At 33.6% G+C, this 16316-nt stretch overlaps 1 protein-coding gene across 1 annotated transcript; it reads left to right on the top strand.

Moving 5' to 3' along the window:
* The first annotated feature begins 1177 nt into the window (after window positions 1–1177).
* LOC104901895 (nucleoside hydrolase 3) lies at window positions 1178–9036 on the top strand. Its single transcript, XM_010689517.3, has 12 exons — window positions 1178–1398; window positions 4035–4214; window positions 4802–4912; window positions 4999–5268; window positions 5500–5676; window positions 5771–6058; window positions 6199–6321; window positions 6419–6616; window positions 6721–6974; window positions 7393–7570; window positions 7657–7965; window positions 8450–9036. The coding sequence occupies exons 1-12, from the start codon at window positions 1207–1209 to the stop codon at window positions 8750–8752; spliced, it is 2583 nt and encodes an 860-aa protein (XP_010687819.3). The 5' UTR covers window positions 1178–1206; the 3' UTR covers window positions 8753–9036.
* The last annotated feature ends 7280 nt before the right edge of the window (window positions 9037–16316 follow it).

The following is a 16316-nucleotide window of genomic DNA, read 5'->3' as shown; positions in this document are numbered from 1 at the left end:
CGAAAAAGGTTTTCGAAAATTTTTTCGAAAAAGGTTTTCGAAAAAAGTTTTCGAAAATGATTTCGAAAATGTTTTGGAAAATGATTTTTGAAAATGATTTCGAAATTAATTTTCGAAAATGATTTCTGAAATCAATTTTAGAGGAGGTGGTGGTTGTCGGTCTACAGGGAGGAGGTGGTGGCTGCTGCTAGGGGAGGGGGGATGTTGCCGGCGGTAGGGGTGGGGGAGGGGAGATGTTGTCGGGGTTAGGGGTGGGGGTATGCTGTCGAGGGTGGGGGTGGGGGTGGAGGTGGGTTGGGTGGTGGGTTGGGTGGTGGGTGTGGGGTTAGGGTTTCAAGTTATTGGGTTAGGGTTTAGTTAGTTAATTAGGGCTTAATTAGGATTTAATTAGGATTAGAGGAGTTAATTAACTCTAATGACTAACGGAAACTTGACACCGTTAGTCATTAAGGGTATTTGGTGCATTTAACTTAAATAATAAGGGTACATTGTGCATTTTTTTAAAACCAGGGGTACCCCATGAATTTTTAAAAACCACAAGGGTACCTGGTGAAAAAATCGTTAATTAAAATATCGAGCATTGTTGGTGTATCATGTAATATACAAATACACTAACAAGTTATTCATGTACAATTATGAATTCATATATAATTGATAATTATATGACATACTTTATCCGTTTCAAATTAGATGTTACACTTTCTACTTTAAGAAGTTTTAAATTAGATGTTACACTTTCTATTTTAAGAAGTTTTAAATTAGATGTTAGACTTTCATTTTGGGTAATAATTTTTCTCAATTTCTCTCTTATCACATGGGATCCTTTTGTTTTCTTTCTCTATCTCTCTCCTCTCTAAAAATTGTCTAGGAGTCTGTAATTTTAAAAGTGTAACATCTAAATTAAAAAGGAGGAAGTATATATATTTACTTAGCAAGTTGGGCGTTCTTGATGCCATGCTCCAACTTGGAGGGTGTTGAAATATGCATCTGATATATTTGTTGAGCAATATTATCTATTAGGGCAGTATTTGATTTGATGGGATTCTTTCCTAAAGATAGAGATGGTTTACAAGGAAACTCTTGTATATATATTGATGATGATTAATGAGAAAGGCAAGCCAATTATTATTACCCATAATATTTTTCTTGACTCAGTTTGATACAGCAGTTGGGAAGTCTTAGCCTCATAGGATCAAGATATTAAGAATGTGGGGAAGCTATTATAATTCATGGGTATTACTATTACTTTTATGGTTCAATATAGTTGTTGGAGTGCATCAAAATCATGCAGTAACCGCAAAGCAGCATCAAATATTAGTGGATACAGATGTTGATACAGATGATTTCTTTGCTTTGCTTTACCTCTTGAAGCTCAACAGATCAGTGTTTGACTTGAAGGTTGTCTTTTCTCTTTAATTTTCCATGCTTTGCTCTTTCTCTTCCTAATGCAATTTGTTATTTCATTTAAGTCATCAGTATCTACTCCATGCAGTATGCTAGGTGGGTAATGTAACATGCCATTAATGTTATACTTGCTCGTTTTTCATACTTCTACCATGTGGGGGCTCGACACATAGTTTAAGAAAGAAACTAGTATTTTGGCTCGAGTGATGTCCCTGGTCAATTACTATTATCAAATATATTATTATTCATAAATTCAGTTTATTGATTTTATTAGTTTTTTGTAATTTTGTGTCTAGTGCGTAATTGAAAAATGAACGTTATGGCGTGATAAGTTGTTTTAAAAAACTTTTAAGGAATTAGGGATAAAAACAACAATTTCAATGGAATTAGGGTAAGAGAATGTTATTACCTTAACAAAAAAAAGTGTAAGAAATCAAAAAGTTTGTCTATGTCTTTATAGTTACATATAATTATGAGACTTTATTATGTTTTTTGAAACATTAAAGATTGAAAATGTAGTGGATTGGTGGTTAAACTCTCACATTTCATAGGTCATGTGTTCAATTCCTATATCCTGTTAGAAGTTTGAGAAGAGTACCACATGGCACATACATTGAAGAGTGCCGTGTGACACAATTCCTTTGATAGGAATGCCTTTTAATATATCTTTATTATATATCTCTATTATATAAGTGAAGGGGGAGGCATGTTGTCCCCATATTAAATGACTATATTACCCTTATTTTTTTATTACATCAATTTTGTTTGAATTTTTAAAATATCAATGGGTAATCAATCAATCCCAATATTTGTCATTTTTAAAAACTACAATTAAAATAACTTAAAATTTTAGGTTAAAAAAAAGGAAAGACAAAAAAAACAAAGATAACAAATTCATTTAAGAATATCAAAATCTTCCATCAAAAAGAAAAATTGCCAAAATAAAAAATCAGCAATATACTCCAATAACATTATAGTTATATAAGAAAATGATCGTTTTAATGGGTTTACATAATTTCAGTTTGTGTAAATCAATTACATAGAGGATAATAAGGTCAGATCAAGAACTGATCTAAACTTATTTTTGCTCAAAATAACTTCTAAGAAGTTGAACAATGAAAAACTGTGAACTTATTATAAACCATTATAATAAGTTGTCGCTGCATGTGTATGGCGTGCATGTAAAATTATCCACTCGACATTACAAAATATCAATATGTTGTCGTTGCATGCATCGCGTGCTTAAAAGGCTTTTATTATATAAACCAAGGGGGAGCTATGATGTCCCTATATGAAAAGTCTTTTTTGTCCTTAGCTAAATATGACGGGGTCATGGTGTGTATTGGTGTCTCTTTTAAATTCCAATAATAAACTAAATAAGCATTAGGAAAGTAACGTCACATAATGAGAATACTGGTTAATCAATGAAAAAAACTTTTACAAATTTAATTTGACTATAAGGCTTTACATCTAAATGATCATCACAATTTCTAAACACTTTATAAATTACATTAGTTTATACTAGGAAACATTGTTAGAAACTACCTATTAAAAACACTTTTTTTTAAAAATACTACCTTATATCATGTTTATTTTACAAAACTACCTTAAGTGGAAAAACTTTAAAAAGCATTCATAATTTTCTAACTATGGTTAACTACTCCCTCCAATTATCCCTCTAATATAAGATTATGAAAATACCCCCTAAATTCAGTACGTTACAATTACGATATCATCACTTTCTTGATCACTTGATGCTCTATCTCTCAAATATACATGTGGCAAACACAAGCACACCTTTCCCCCAAAAGTCAATCCCAAAAACAAACCAGCAGTAAAAGTGTCTAGTAGAGCAAGTTTTGCACCATCATCAAACCATATTCTTCATCATCATCAACGACATCAATTCATGACCCAAAACCCAATTTCTATCTGCTTTTGTTACTCATAATGAAGAATTAATTGGTGAAGCAAAAGGTTGGGAGAAGAAATTACACAAACGATTTAAGGGGGAATTCAATAGTTAAATGCTCCTGTGAGGGAAATTAGCAAAGAGGGGTCGGGGTAGTTTAGTAATCTTATATTAGAGTGATAATTGGAGGAAATAGTTAACCATGGTTAGTAAATTCTGAATTTGGTAGTGCTTTTTAAAGTTTTTCCACTTATAAGGTAGTTTTGTAAAATAAACATGATATAAGATAGTTTTTTTTTTAAAAAAAGTGTCTTTAATAGGTAGTTTCTAACAATTTTTCCTTTATACTATAATGATTATAAATTACACCTTCAAAATCATATTTAGATGAAATTTAAGAACATACCTAAACAATCAAGGCACACATCGCATGTATAGAAGGCTAGTTTTAGTATAGATTAGAGATGTTACATGGAGTAGATAAATTTATTAGCCCAGATGATGCTAATAAAAAACAAAAGGAGCATCACCCTATATATATATATATATATAAATATTCAAATAAAATCAATTGGTGCTATAATAAAATCTTAATGCGTGATCTTGATAATGGTGGATAAATTGATCTAATCCAGCATAAAGTCACAGTTTTGGGTTTATGTATCAGCACATAAAAATGACACATTGACACTATATCTATAATCTATATGACATGCAGGCAGTGACAATTAACACAAACGCATGGACGAATGCTGGTCATGCTGTGAATCATATGTATGACATGCTTTTCATGATGGGTCGTGATGACATTTTTGTGGGAGTCGGAGGTGAAGGTGGAATTTCGCGAGATGGTGATATATTCCCTGATGTTGGTGGATATCTTCCTATCATTGAACAAGTTAGTAAGTTGGTTGCATTCATATTCTTACATGATTTCTGATTTTACACAATTGAGTTCTGGTATTACACAAGATGGTAAACTATATTTTCTATATAGTGTTTCCTAATGTTATTTTTCTTACCATAAAAAAAGTTCTATCTAGCTTACCAAGTTCAGAATCTTGCTTATACTATGAGTTTCTTACGTGCTTCAGATTAGAAAAGTTGGTTCTATTTGAAGAACATGTTCGCTAGTGAACACCACTGCTTGTTCTCTATTTAGAGTTCGTTTGGTTCACTATTTCTAGGATCCAAGAAATGGAATCAATTACCGATACCTTTTCTTCATGTTTGGTTCCACCCCTTACCAATCTATTACCATTACTTGGTGGTAATTGACTCCCCCAATTTGTTACCTCCCCTCCCCCTCAAGTAACAAAATCCATTAGTTGGTGGTAATGGTTACCATTCCATGGCTTGAACCAAACACCCAACAAATATAATCATTTTTATTACCATTTTCCTTCTTTATTTGTTTCCATTCCATTTTCATTCCATATCTTGAACCAAACGACCCCTTAGCCTCTTCGATATATTAACATGCAGGGCATGACAACAACAGGATACTGCCGATATAGGCAAGCTATGCCTCTCGGTCAAGGAGGGCGACTAGATACAGACACAAATTATGGCCTCCGTAAAGATTTTCTTCCCCAGGTAATACCACAAAATGTAATAACGTTCAATTATAATGGTTTTTCTCATATATATTTGGCTTATGAAACTCTTAATAATGGAATTAGGGAAAGAGGAAATATTTGCCTCTTCTTCAACCTACATCACAACAAGTTATGATCGATGTCGTATCAAAAGGTCCAACAACCGTGTTTTTGATGGGAGCACACACAAATTTTGCCTTGTTCCTAATGCGTAATCCCCTACTAAAGAAAAATGTGGAACATATCTATATAATGGGTGGTGGTGTAAGATCAAATGGTAATGTGTTTAGTGATTATACAAGTAATCCTTATGCAGAGTTTAACATATTTGGAGATCCGTTTTCCGCATATCAGGTAATGAGATGACCCTCTGACAATCTATTCCAGCATAAGAGTTGTCTATATCATTCATGTACTAAAAACACTTGATAGTTTTATACTTCTTTTGTTCTGAAATAAGTGAAACACTTCCCTCTTATATGTGAGAGCTTTTTGAGAAAAGTGTTTCACTTATTTCAGAATGGAGGAAGTATATATTCGATCACTAGATTTCACTGCGTTACTAGTTGTTTGTATTTATGATAGGTGATACATTCAGGGATCCCAATCACTCTTGTTCCCTTAGATGCAACAAACACAATTCCCGTAACAAAACAATTCTTTGAGATCTTTGAGAAGAATCAGAAAACATATGAGGCTCAATACATCTTCAAGTCCTTAAAATTGGTTAGTGATACTTGGTTTAACGACCAATTCTATTCGGTAAGTACCTACACCTACAACTGTTGGTCCGTTTTCCTTTCTGATTCGTTCTTATGTATTCCGTAAGGTAATGCAATTTTTATTAAATCGGCAGAGCTATTTTATGTGGGACTCTTTCATGGCTGGTGTAGCAGTCTCAATCATGAGTAATCCACATAACAACCCTAGCGCAGAAAATGAATTTGCAGAAATGGAGTACATGAACATAACTGTCCGCACTTCAAACAAGCCGTATGGGATATTAGATGGCTCAAATCCATTTTTTAATGGACGTAAAACTCCCAAATTTCACCTAAAGAAAAATGGGGTGCACAGTGGTCATGTCCAGAAGTCACTCCGTGATCCTTTTTGTCTTGTTAAGAACCAAAAAGGCAGATGTAAGGTATATTGATCTGTATGTTTATAAACATAATTATGTCTAGTTGTCAAATTTACAAGGCTAGCTTATATATGGGCATAGACCGATTTTAATATGTAGCAACTCTTTCAAGATCCGCCACTGACTAAATGAGCATAATGCAGGATGCTTATACAGAGGAGATAAGTGGTCCAGAAGGTGTACGAGTTCTCGTTGCTACAAGAGCTAAACCAAATAAGGATCCTACTAGCCCTATTGACAGACAATTTTTCAAAGAGTTTTTGGATGTAACCTTTAAAATACTGTTAAAAAGTTTACATATATAGATATATACTACTATGATATATATAAAACTTGTTTTGTTAATCATATCGCCTCATACAGGTTTTGAATCATCCTCATCAATCTGGAAGATTCAATTTTACAACACAATTTTCTCATTACAAAGAGGTGCTTTATAGGCCAGATTTTCGACGTAAAAAGCTTGGAAAACCTGTCATCTTAGACATGGATATGAGTGCAGGAGATTTTATTGCTTTGTTCTATCTACTTAAAGTTCCAGTTGAAGTGATTAACCTTGAGGTATTTGATTTAATAATTTCATAAAATAAAAAGGTTTAGGAAAATAATTCTAGAAAATCCAATTAAAAAATTCTAACGCCAATACAATCTCAATCTTTATGTAGGCAATATTTATAACCCCAACAGGCTGGGCAAATGCCGCAACTATAGATATTGTATATGATCTATTGCATATGATGGGCCGAGATGACATCCAAGTGGGTCTTGGAGATGTTTTTGCAAAAAACCAGTCTGATCCTTCCTTGTTCGCGGTTGGAGATTGCAAATATATTAAGGCTATCCCTCATGGGAGTGGTGGATTTTTGGACTCTGACACCCTTTTTGGCCTTGCGAGAGGATTTCCACGCAGTCCCAGAAGGTGAAAAGACTCCCTCCATTGTGAAATAAGTGAAGCACTTCTCTTTTTTATGCGATAGATTTTTGAGAGAAGTGTTTCACTTATGTTAGAACGGAGGAAGTACAATTTATGCCCAGTATAAATTAAGCTAACTAGTGTCAAGTTTTCAACTATGCCAATTGCCAGCAAGCATGATATCTGTACAGAGCAACTAAAATAGAGCTAATCAAATTAATTAGCCCGACTTGGTTCGATTCTGGCCCGAAAATACTATTTTTGACCCGAAATAATAGCAGGCTTTGGGTACAAAAATTTGTCCCGAATTTTGGTCCGGCCCAAATAATGGGCACTTTTTTAAGGGTGGCCCGACCTATCCCATCTCAGCCCGCTATTTAATCACCTCTAAGCTAAAGTAGTAATTTTGTAGTGTGTTTTTCAGGTACTCTCCACGTGATACCCATCATCCTGAACTACGACAACCTCTAGCACTCGAGATATGGAACAATGTTACAAAAACAATCAGTCCCACGACGAAAATCACCATACTAACCAATGGACCATTAACTACCTTATCCAAAATACTCTCTTCAGATAAAAATGCAGTGTCAAAAATTCAGGTTGGTAAAAATGGATAGTATATATTCTGTTAATTTTCACATAAATACCAAACTAGCACTCACAAACTATGCACACCGTACCTCAGGAAGTTTTTGTTTTAGGTGGACACCTAAATATGTATGGTACCACAGGAGAAGGAAACCTTTTTACAGTGCCATCAAATAAATATGCTGAGTTCAATATGTTTCTTGACCCTTTGTCTGCAAAGATGGTGATTGAATCAAAACTTCCTATCACATTGATTCCCTTGGAAGCTCAAAAAAGGGTTCGCTCATTTCGTTCGATTCTCGACAATCTTTCCCGAACTAAGAACACCCCAGAAGAACGCTTTACACATCGCCTCATCTCTAAATTGCACAGTTTACACAAAGAACGTGGTCGATATCAGCATGTGGTAACTTTTCTTACAACCAGTGTTGTTATTTATTGTTTCTTTTTTGGTCAAAAACCACGTTATAAAACATGAAGTTTGTGAGAAACCACCTTATATATTTTTTTTTTTTGAAACAAACCTTAAACAAAAAAAATTTCGCCAGAACAAACCTTACATAATTCCGATCATTGACCCAAGATTCTGGCATTCACCATGTCATGTGCAACGCACGTGACTTTTTAAATCCAACAAAATCCATGATATAGTCAATGTCGGAATCTTGGATCAATGATCAGAATCCGGATCAATGATCGGAATCTCGCATAAGGTTTGTTCTCGCAAAAAAAGAAATTGTTTAAAGTTTGTTTTCGCAAAAAAAATTATATATGGTTCCTCACAAATTTCCTGTTTTATAAGGTGGTTTTTGACAAAAAAATCCTTCTTTAACAATTTTTTTTTTGTCACTAGCAAGTGGTAGTGATAAGTGATAACTATTATGATGCAGGACATGTTTTTAGGGGAGATCCTTGGTGCTGTAATCTTGTCCGATGGTCATTCGTCTGTAATTAATTCGAGCTTCCAAGTTAAACATATCAGAGTCCTTGCAGCAGGTAGGGAAGATATAGATGGACAAATGGTAGAGGATGTAGAAATGGTTCCAAAAAAACACTCAAAAAGTTTCACGAAAATCGCATATTATGATTTATTTGCCAAGCGTATTGGTGATAAGAAGCAATCTGCGGTGGTGGGAAGTTTTTCTCAACAGAAAAGAATGTGGAGTAGAAGAAGAAGATTGAGTGAAATATGAACAAGAAGAAGATTTTCCCACCTGTTGTGTTTGGACATTTTATATTCATTGAGCATTTATATTTGAAATCATTGGTATCGAAATGCGAAGCATAGGACACCACGAGTGGAAGACAAGTTGACAACAACGGTACATCATAAGATTCAACAACATCATGAATTATCATATCCTAGCTGCTAATTTTATTTATTTATTTTAAGATAACCTTTCTGAAAGATCATGGATTATTGGTGCCTTCTGAGCTTTGAGGCTATGAAACCAAAATTTAATAGAAGAAAGGAATTTGAAAAGTCATATTGACTTAAAATGGTTCGAAACATGGCTTCTTAGGGGGTAAAACTCTTGTGTCACGATGATGAGTATTGGAAGCAAAAAGATATATGAAGTGTTAGACATAGGTCCCGTTTCTTTTGGACTGAATTGAAACTGAACTAAGTTGAACTGAGTTGACCTGAGAAAAACTGAATTGCAAGAGTAACTGATAAAAGAACAGGCCTATGTCTAATCTATGATTTCTCATTTAAATATCTCAATTATAATGGTGATTCTAGAATGCAAAGTCTTAGAAAATACTCAATTCGTTTAGCAAAAAGTAGTAATAGTTACAAAAAATAAGGTAATAAGTTAAATAGTTAAGTATCTACATGAAACTCTAAATACTTAGGGGGCGTTTGGTTCGTTGAGAGGAAAGGGAAAGGGTATGAGAAAGGGTTACAAGAGGAATGGAAAGGGTTTCCCTTTGATTAAAATGTTGTTTGGTTACGAACATCAAAGAAATTGGAAAATTATTATTATTATTAAAATAATAATAATAATAGATAATAATAAATAATAATAATTAATATTAATAAAAATAATAATATTTATAATAATAGTTTTTAAATAATAATAAATAATAGTAATAATAATAAATAATTATTTAAAATAAAAATTATTATAATAATAATTAAAATAATAATAATAAACAATAATGATAAATAATTATAAAAATAAATTATAATAATAATAATATATGATAATAATTAATAATAATAAATAATAACAAATAAAAATAAATAATAATAAATAATAATAATTATTATTATTAAATAATAATCATAAAAAAATAAAAATAAATAATAATAATAAATCATAAATAGTAATATTAATAATAATAAATTATTATTATTATTATATTTAATAATAATAAATAATAAATAATAATATTAATGATAATAATAAATATTAATAATAAACATAAAAATAATAATAATAATAATAATAAAATAAAAAAAAAAAAAAAAAAACAAAAATAAAAAAATAAAAAAAAAATAAAAACAAAAATAAAAATAAAAAAAAATAAAATAAAAATAAAAATAAAAATAAAATAAAAATAAAAATAAAATAAAAATAAAATAAAATAAAAATAAAAATAAAAATAAAAATAAAATAAAATAAAAATAAAAATAAAAATAAAATAAAAATAAAAATAAAAATAAAAATAAAAATAAAAACAAAAACAAAAATAAAAATAAAAACAAAAATAAAAATAAAAATAAAAATAAAAATAAAAATAAAAATAAAAATAAAAATAAAAATAAAATAAAAATAAAAAATAAAAATAAAAATAAAAAAAAAAAAAAAAAAAAATAAAAATAAAAATAAAAAAATAAAAATAAAAATAAAAATAAAAAAATAAAAATAAAAATAAAAAAATAAATAAAAATATAAATAAAAATAATAAAATAATAATAATAATAATAATAATAATAATAATAATAATAATAATAATAATAATAATAATAATAATAATAATATATAATAATAATTTATGTAGGGGATGGGTAATCCCAAACCTTAGGGTGGTGGAGAATCAATCTAAGGAAAGAGGGTAATCCTAATAAGAAAAATAGGTAAAGGGTTTGAAAAAACACACTAACCAAACACTCGCAAAGGGAAACAAGGAACTCAATTCTCTTTCCCTTTCTTGAAACCCTCCAACCAAAGGCCCCTTAAGACTTGTTCTTGAAATAAGTTAAGAGGTCTAACCAAAATGGTTTGGTTGGATTGTTTGTCCTACAAGACTTGTTCTTCCATAAATAAATGGTCGTGGACTAAAAGTCTGAAACCCATTAAACAGGGAGTTTTTCAATTTTTTTTCTTTTATTTTTGTACCCTATCTTCCGACTTCCTAATTAGGCTTAGTAACCTAGCTAACCTAACTAAATCCTAACATCTTAGTTCTAACCCTACACTAACCCCTATTTCAAACTCTAACCCTAACCCCACTACCACCCAACCACCACCCCCTCCCCTCCACCCACCCCACCCTACCCCCTGCAGCCACAACCCCCACCCCTGCAACCTCGCCAACCCCCCTCCCCCACCTATTCGATTTTCGAAATCTCACCCCTTCCCCCCACACTCGCGCCCCCACAACACCACCCCGCTTCCATTTTCGCACCTCTCCCTCATCCCCGTAGCACCACTCTCCTTCAATTTCTGCAAAACACAAAGTACATAGATTGCAAAAAAACAGAGGGAAGAAGAAAAATATAGGGGTTGCGGCGGCGGGGGGGGGGGGTTCATGGGGAGCGCGAGCGCAGGGAGGGTCGAGGGCGCGATGTGAGAAGAGGGTGGATTGCTGAATGAACTAGGTGGGAGGGGCGGCACGGGGGTGGGGACTGCTGAATGAACTGGATGGGGAGCGGGGAGTGTGGGGTGGGGACTGCTGAACTGAACTAGGTGGGGGAGGGGGCTGCTGAGATGGGGGAGGGCAGGGGTGGGGGAGTGGGCCAGGGGTGGTGGGAGGATGGGGGAGTGGGTGGTAGGTTAGGACAGGGGTTAGGATTAGGATTAGCATTAGGGGGTTAATTAGGGTTTAAAATAGGAAATTAGGGTATTAATGACTAACGGTGGTTAACGCTGTTAGTCATTAAGGGTATATGAGTGTATTAGTTCGAAACTGAGGGGTATCTGGTGAATTTTGAAAACATGGAGGGTACCAGGTGAATTTTTTGAAACTCGAGGGTATCAGGTGAAAAAACCGTAAAATTAATAATAGATTTAGGAGATACTTCCTCCGTTCCATAATAAGTGAAACATAGGGATTGAGCACAAGATTAATAAACATCACTTTCAAAAGCCAAAAAGTCATAAAATACCTTTTTTTTATTATCAAAAGGAGGAGAGAGAAAAGCAAACCACACAAGTTTGTGATGGGCACTTTTGTCATTTTATCACTTCTTTTATCCATTTAAGGTAGTTTCACTTATTTAACGTTCTAAAATAGTAAGTGTTTCACTTATTATGAAACGGAGTAAGTATAAATTATCTATTATATAACTAGGAAATCTAGTTGGATATATTTAGGAATTAGTGTTTAGTAAGATTTCCTAACCCTTATTGTAGAAATATGTAACTAATTGATGAGAAAGGATGTGACAGATATTGAAATTGGTATTGGTTGTTAAAGACATGTTTAACAAAATGTAATGTTTCTTCTTTTGAACCCATTTTCAATAGGCTAGGGTTCATTGGTGTACGGGGTTTAATGCCGAGAACAACTGTGGTGGATTGTTTATTTGTTGGTCTAGAAAGACAATAATGTCTATTGTTAAACTTACATGTATGCTGTCTCACAACTAAGGACATCAAACATGCAGAAGTGATTCTGCACCTACTTTCCCGAACTCAACATGCACTTCATGATCCACATTTAAAAATGAAATTAAAAATTCTCTTTTCTAATCTTAAAATCATTTACAAACAATAACGTACACTCTCATAATCACACCACCACCATACATGATCCTCTAAAGTGAATAAAAAATTTCTGTTATGCATGTTACTATCAATGTTCAACAACGCCTACAATTGTTCAATTATCCATCATATTCACCATGAAAACATAATGGCGATGTGTTTGAAGAAGAACTTTAGTCTTTACAGAATTTCAGTTCGTTCTCAATACAGTGATCGAATTTGCTAATAGGCGAAACTAAAGAAGTTCCCTTCAAAAAAAAAAAAAAGAAAAAAGAATTGTGTATGACTGTTGTTACTAATTTGTTACAAGTATAAGAAGTTACAAAGGAGGCACATTAATCCATACGACCATACCAATGTAGATTACAACATATCCATGCAATACAATCGACTCATAACACAATCGATATATATCTCTAGACCATACTATAAATTCTTCTATGCACGCAAAAGTCAACTCACATATATCATTTATATTCTTTCCTCTCTTGATCTAAAAGAACATCTATGAACAAATATGTTGCAATATGTAACAAAAAAATTTCATAACAAAAGAAATAAAAGTTTTAACTGTACGCAGTTATCTCCCTAGGTGGAGGATCACTCACGGGAATGGATGATTCAGCTTGAGACGCGGCCTCAACGAGCGCACCATCAGAAATGGACCTCGGTGGAGCTAGACTAGACTGCAGTCGACCACGAGACGGCGAGGGTGGTAGCCGAGAGATGAAGTTTCGAAAAGGAAAATCATCAACATCAGACGCATCATTATCAAAGTTAAGAGAGTAGCTAAGAGGGTCATAACGAAAATCTGTAGAATGAGATTTCCTATGATGGTGACCACGTGGGGTAGTGGTCCCTATTCGGCTCATGAGGCTGCGACATTTACCTTTTAAATTAAACTCGTCGGATTTCGATGACCTCATCATAGCCAAGCCACCGCTACCACCTCCATAGGAGGTGGTACGGGTGAGCTGAGGGTTATTTTGGCGGTGGTTCGACGTGGGGGATGAGTCATTGGACAAGTGGTCATATTGGTTTGGGTGGTGCGTAAAACACCCACAAATTGTGTGTTTTAGCCTATGTTTTAGCGTTGGAGAACACTCCAATCGCTCGTTCATTTTGTAGGGCCAAAAAGTGGTAACAATTTAAAATTAGGCCTAAATTTGGGATGGTTTGACAAAGATGGACCTTTTTTCTCATGCAAAATCAAAGAATGATTAGGTAAATCATAGGGAACCACAACGACCCAGAAGAACTGTTGTTCTAGGAAGAATGGCTCCCTTAGATTTGATTTTGAAGAGAGAAAAGTCGAGAATTTAATTTGGGACGACTAGTTTTGATTTTGATAGAAAAATGAAGTTGTTGGTATGAGAGGAAGAGCGGTTAATGTGTAGAGGCTTTTCTTGTTTTAGGGTTGTCAATTGACATTGTGTGTGTGGCTAGTTGGTTATTGTAGGCCGGCTTTGGTGCGGACCGTATGATCTTACATTAACTGCTTCAGATTTTTTTGTTCTTTTTTCTTCTTATTTTTGGTTTTCAATAAATTTTTTCACCTGTATTTGTTCTCAACTTTTGTACTTCTCTTTGCCCTTTGATAAAATGCTTTCATTTTTCCTCATTTTAGGTTATATAAACCGTAACTGGTCATCTCTTTCTTTCTCTTCGGTCTTATCCCTAAATGCCCTAGTTTTTCATCGGCTAGCTAAAAGCTACCACCATCCTTTTTGATGGTGGTCAACTTCAATTTTTATTTTTATGTGCTTATTTGTGTAAATCTCATTAATAATAATCTTCTTTTCTCTCTCTATTGAAGAGTTTAATACCCAATTATTGGGTTCTTTGTCTCAGTTTATTGATGATTTGTCGTATAAATTTGCAATCAGTATTGAGAATCCTTACACTTTTTACACGGTCTAATAAAGAGATTATTATTTCTCAAAATTATGTCAGAATGATAGACGTTCTCATAAAAAGTTGCACGATTTAGAAATGGGGGCTATGCAATATTGTCCGATCTAGTTCGTTATTATCATAGTTATATCGTAAATGAACTTTATTTGATCAAGTTAGGTTGTCTTTCATTTTTTTTTCATAATGATGTAGATGGTTCCTTTAAGCATATGATATTATCATAAAGAGATCTGGTTCATTATTATCATATGACTTTCGATTAATGAAATTTATCTTTGTTAAAAAAAATTATACCCTTAAATTTTCTCAAATGTATAATAGATTTATCGCTTTCGATAAACCTAGTGCTCTGAAACAAATTTATTTTGTTCATCTCACAATTTTTCAAAGAGCAAAATAGGACCCGGAAGGGTCTATGCCTCACACATTGTTGGAGGTTAGATTGAAAACAATGAACAACAAAAAAAAAACATCTTGGGAAATTGAGATCTTAAAACTCACCCTAACGTGTGAGTCGCCCTTGATTATTTTTTAGGAAAATTTGTCAGAAACCACCTTTTATAATCACTTTTTTGTGAGAAACCACCTTTTAAAAAAATTTGGTTAATTAGCCACCTTTTTGGTTCTTTTTTTTTGTTGGAAGCCACCACTTGCCGGAATCCGGCGTTGACCTTGATTTTCCGGCGTTGACCATCGTATTTTCGCTATTTTTTTTACAGATTTTCGCCATTTCTTCCACCTGAGATGTCGGGGGATGCGAGGGAGGAGATGGGCTTAGGGCTTGGAGGGTGGAGATGGTCGTGGGGGTGTTTGCCGGCGGGTTACGAGGGAGGAGGGGGGTTGCCGGGGATGCGAGAGGGTGGGTTGGTTGCCGGGGATGCTAAGGGGGGAGGGGGGAGAAAGATAAAAGGGGAAGAATGGCGAAAATCTAATGGTCAACGCCGGAAAATTGAAGTCAACGTCGGATTCCGGCAAGTGGTGGCTTCCAACAAAAAAAAGAACCAAAAAAGTGGCTAATTAACCAAAATTTTTTAAAAGGTGGTTTCTCACAAAAAAGTGATTATAAAAGGTGGTTTTTGACAAATTTTCCTATTTTTTATTATTTTGACCCAAAATTTTGGGCTTAACTTGGGTTTTGATACTATGCTAATTTTCATCTTGTTGGGATGAGATTGGATTGCTCCGGAGAGATTGTACCATTTACAAATTTAAAGGTTAGTTGCTCTTAAAATTAATTTGGCAAAGAACGAAAAGTAACTCCTCTAGTTTTTTTATCCATATGAGCCATGAAGACAGTACAAAGTACAAAGAACGGGAAGGGGGATTCGAACATGTGACTTATTGTTCACAGCATCTCAATCTTAACCACTAGGCCAAGACATCCTTGGTACTCCTCGAGTTTATTTAGTGGTATAGTTATGTACTTCTATTCATTGTTGAACAACATACGCGAGTATCTCTTGAGCGAAAATAAGGTGACGACCAATTGGATCTTGATTTTTCAGACCCAGACCCAGATCCGCTAGGTCTAGAGGGTCCATGGTCCTAAATGGGTCCTTCTTAGTTTAAAGTTTTCATCACATTTTTGAATATATGTAATTAAAAATTTTCGCCCTAATATATATAGGTCATGCATCCATGGTTAAAGCTTTATCAAAACAAAATTTAAAAATTTAACTCATAAAATCTTAAAATGTTACAACTTACAAAGTTATAAGTCTTAGATCGAGTTACAACACTAATGAGTTCACAAAATCCTAACTCAAACCTTAGAGTTTAGGTAATTTTTTTTCTAATATATGTAAATGAATTTGCGGATCGGGTCTGGGTCTAGCATATGTGGATCCAGACCCAACCTGTGCTCTCTGGGACCCGGACCCATTGAGTCTAAAATTTCTAGACCCAG

This window comes from Beta vulgaris, chromosome 8 (assembly GCF_026745355.1).
Source record: "Beta vulgaris subsp. vulgaris cultivar EL10 chromosome 8, EL10.2, whole genome shotgun sequence".
NCBI classification, from domain to species: domain Eukaryota; kingdom Viridiplantae; phylum Streptophyta; class Magnoliopsida; order Caryophyllales; family Amaranthaceae; genus Beta; species Beta vulgaris.
The sequence above is the reverse complement of the archived record's forward strand: the minus strand, read 5'-3'. Positions and strand labels throughout refer to the sequence as shown.

What these genes read in the sequence shown, in the direction of transcription:
- LOC104901895 (XM_010689517.3), top strand. Translation starts at nt 1,207, where the DNA reads ATGTGGGGAAGCTATTATAATTCATGGGTATTACTATTACTTTTATGG. An exon ending in TTTTCAAAGAGTTTTTGGAT is followed by an intron (nt 6,322 to 6,418) that starts GTAACCTTTAAA and finishes CGCCTCATACAG; the next exon opens with GTTTTGAATCATCCTCATCA. An exon ending in GTGGTCGATATCAGCATGTG is followed by an intron (nt 7,966 to 8,449) that starts GTAACTTTTCTT and finishes ATTATGATGCAG; the next exon opens with GACATGTTTTTAGGGGAGAT.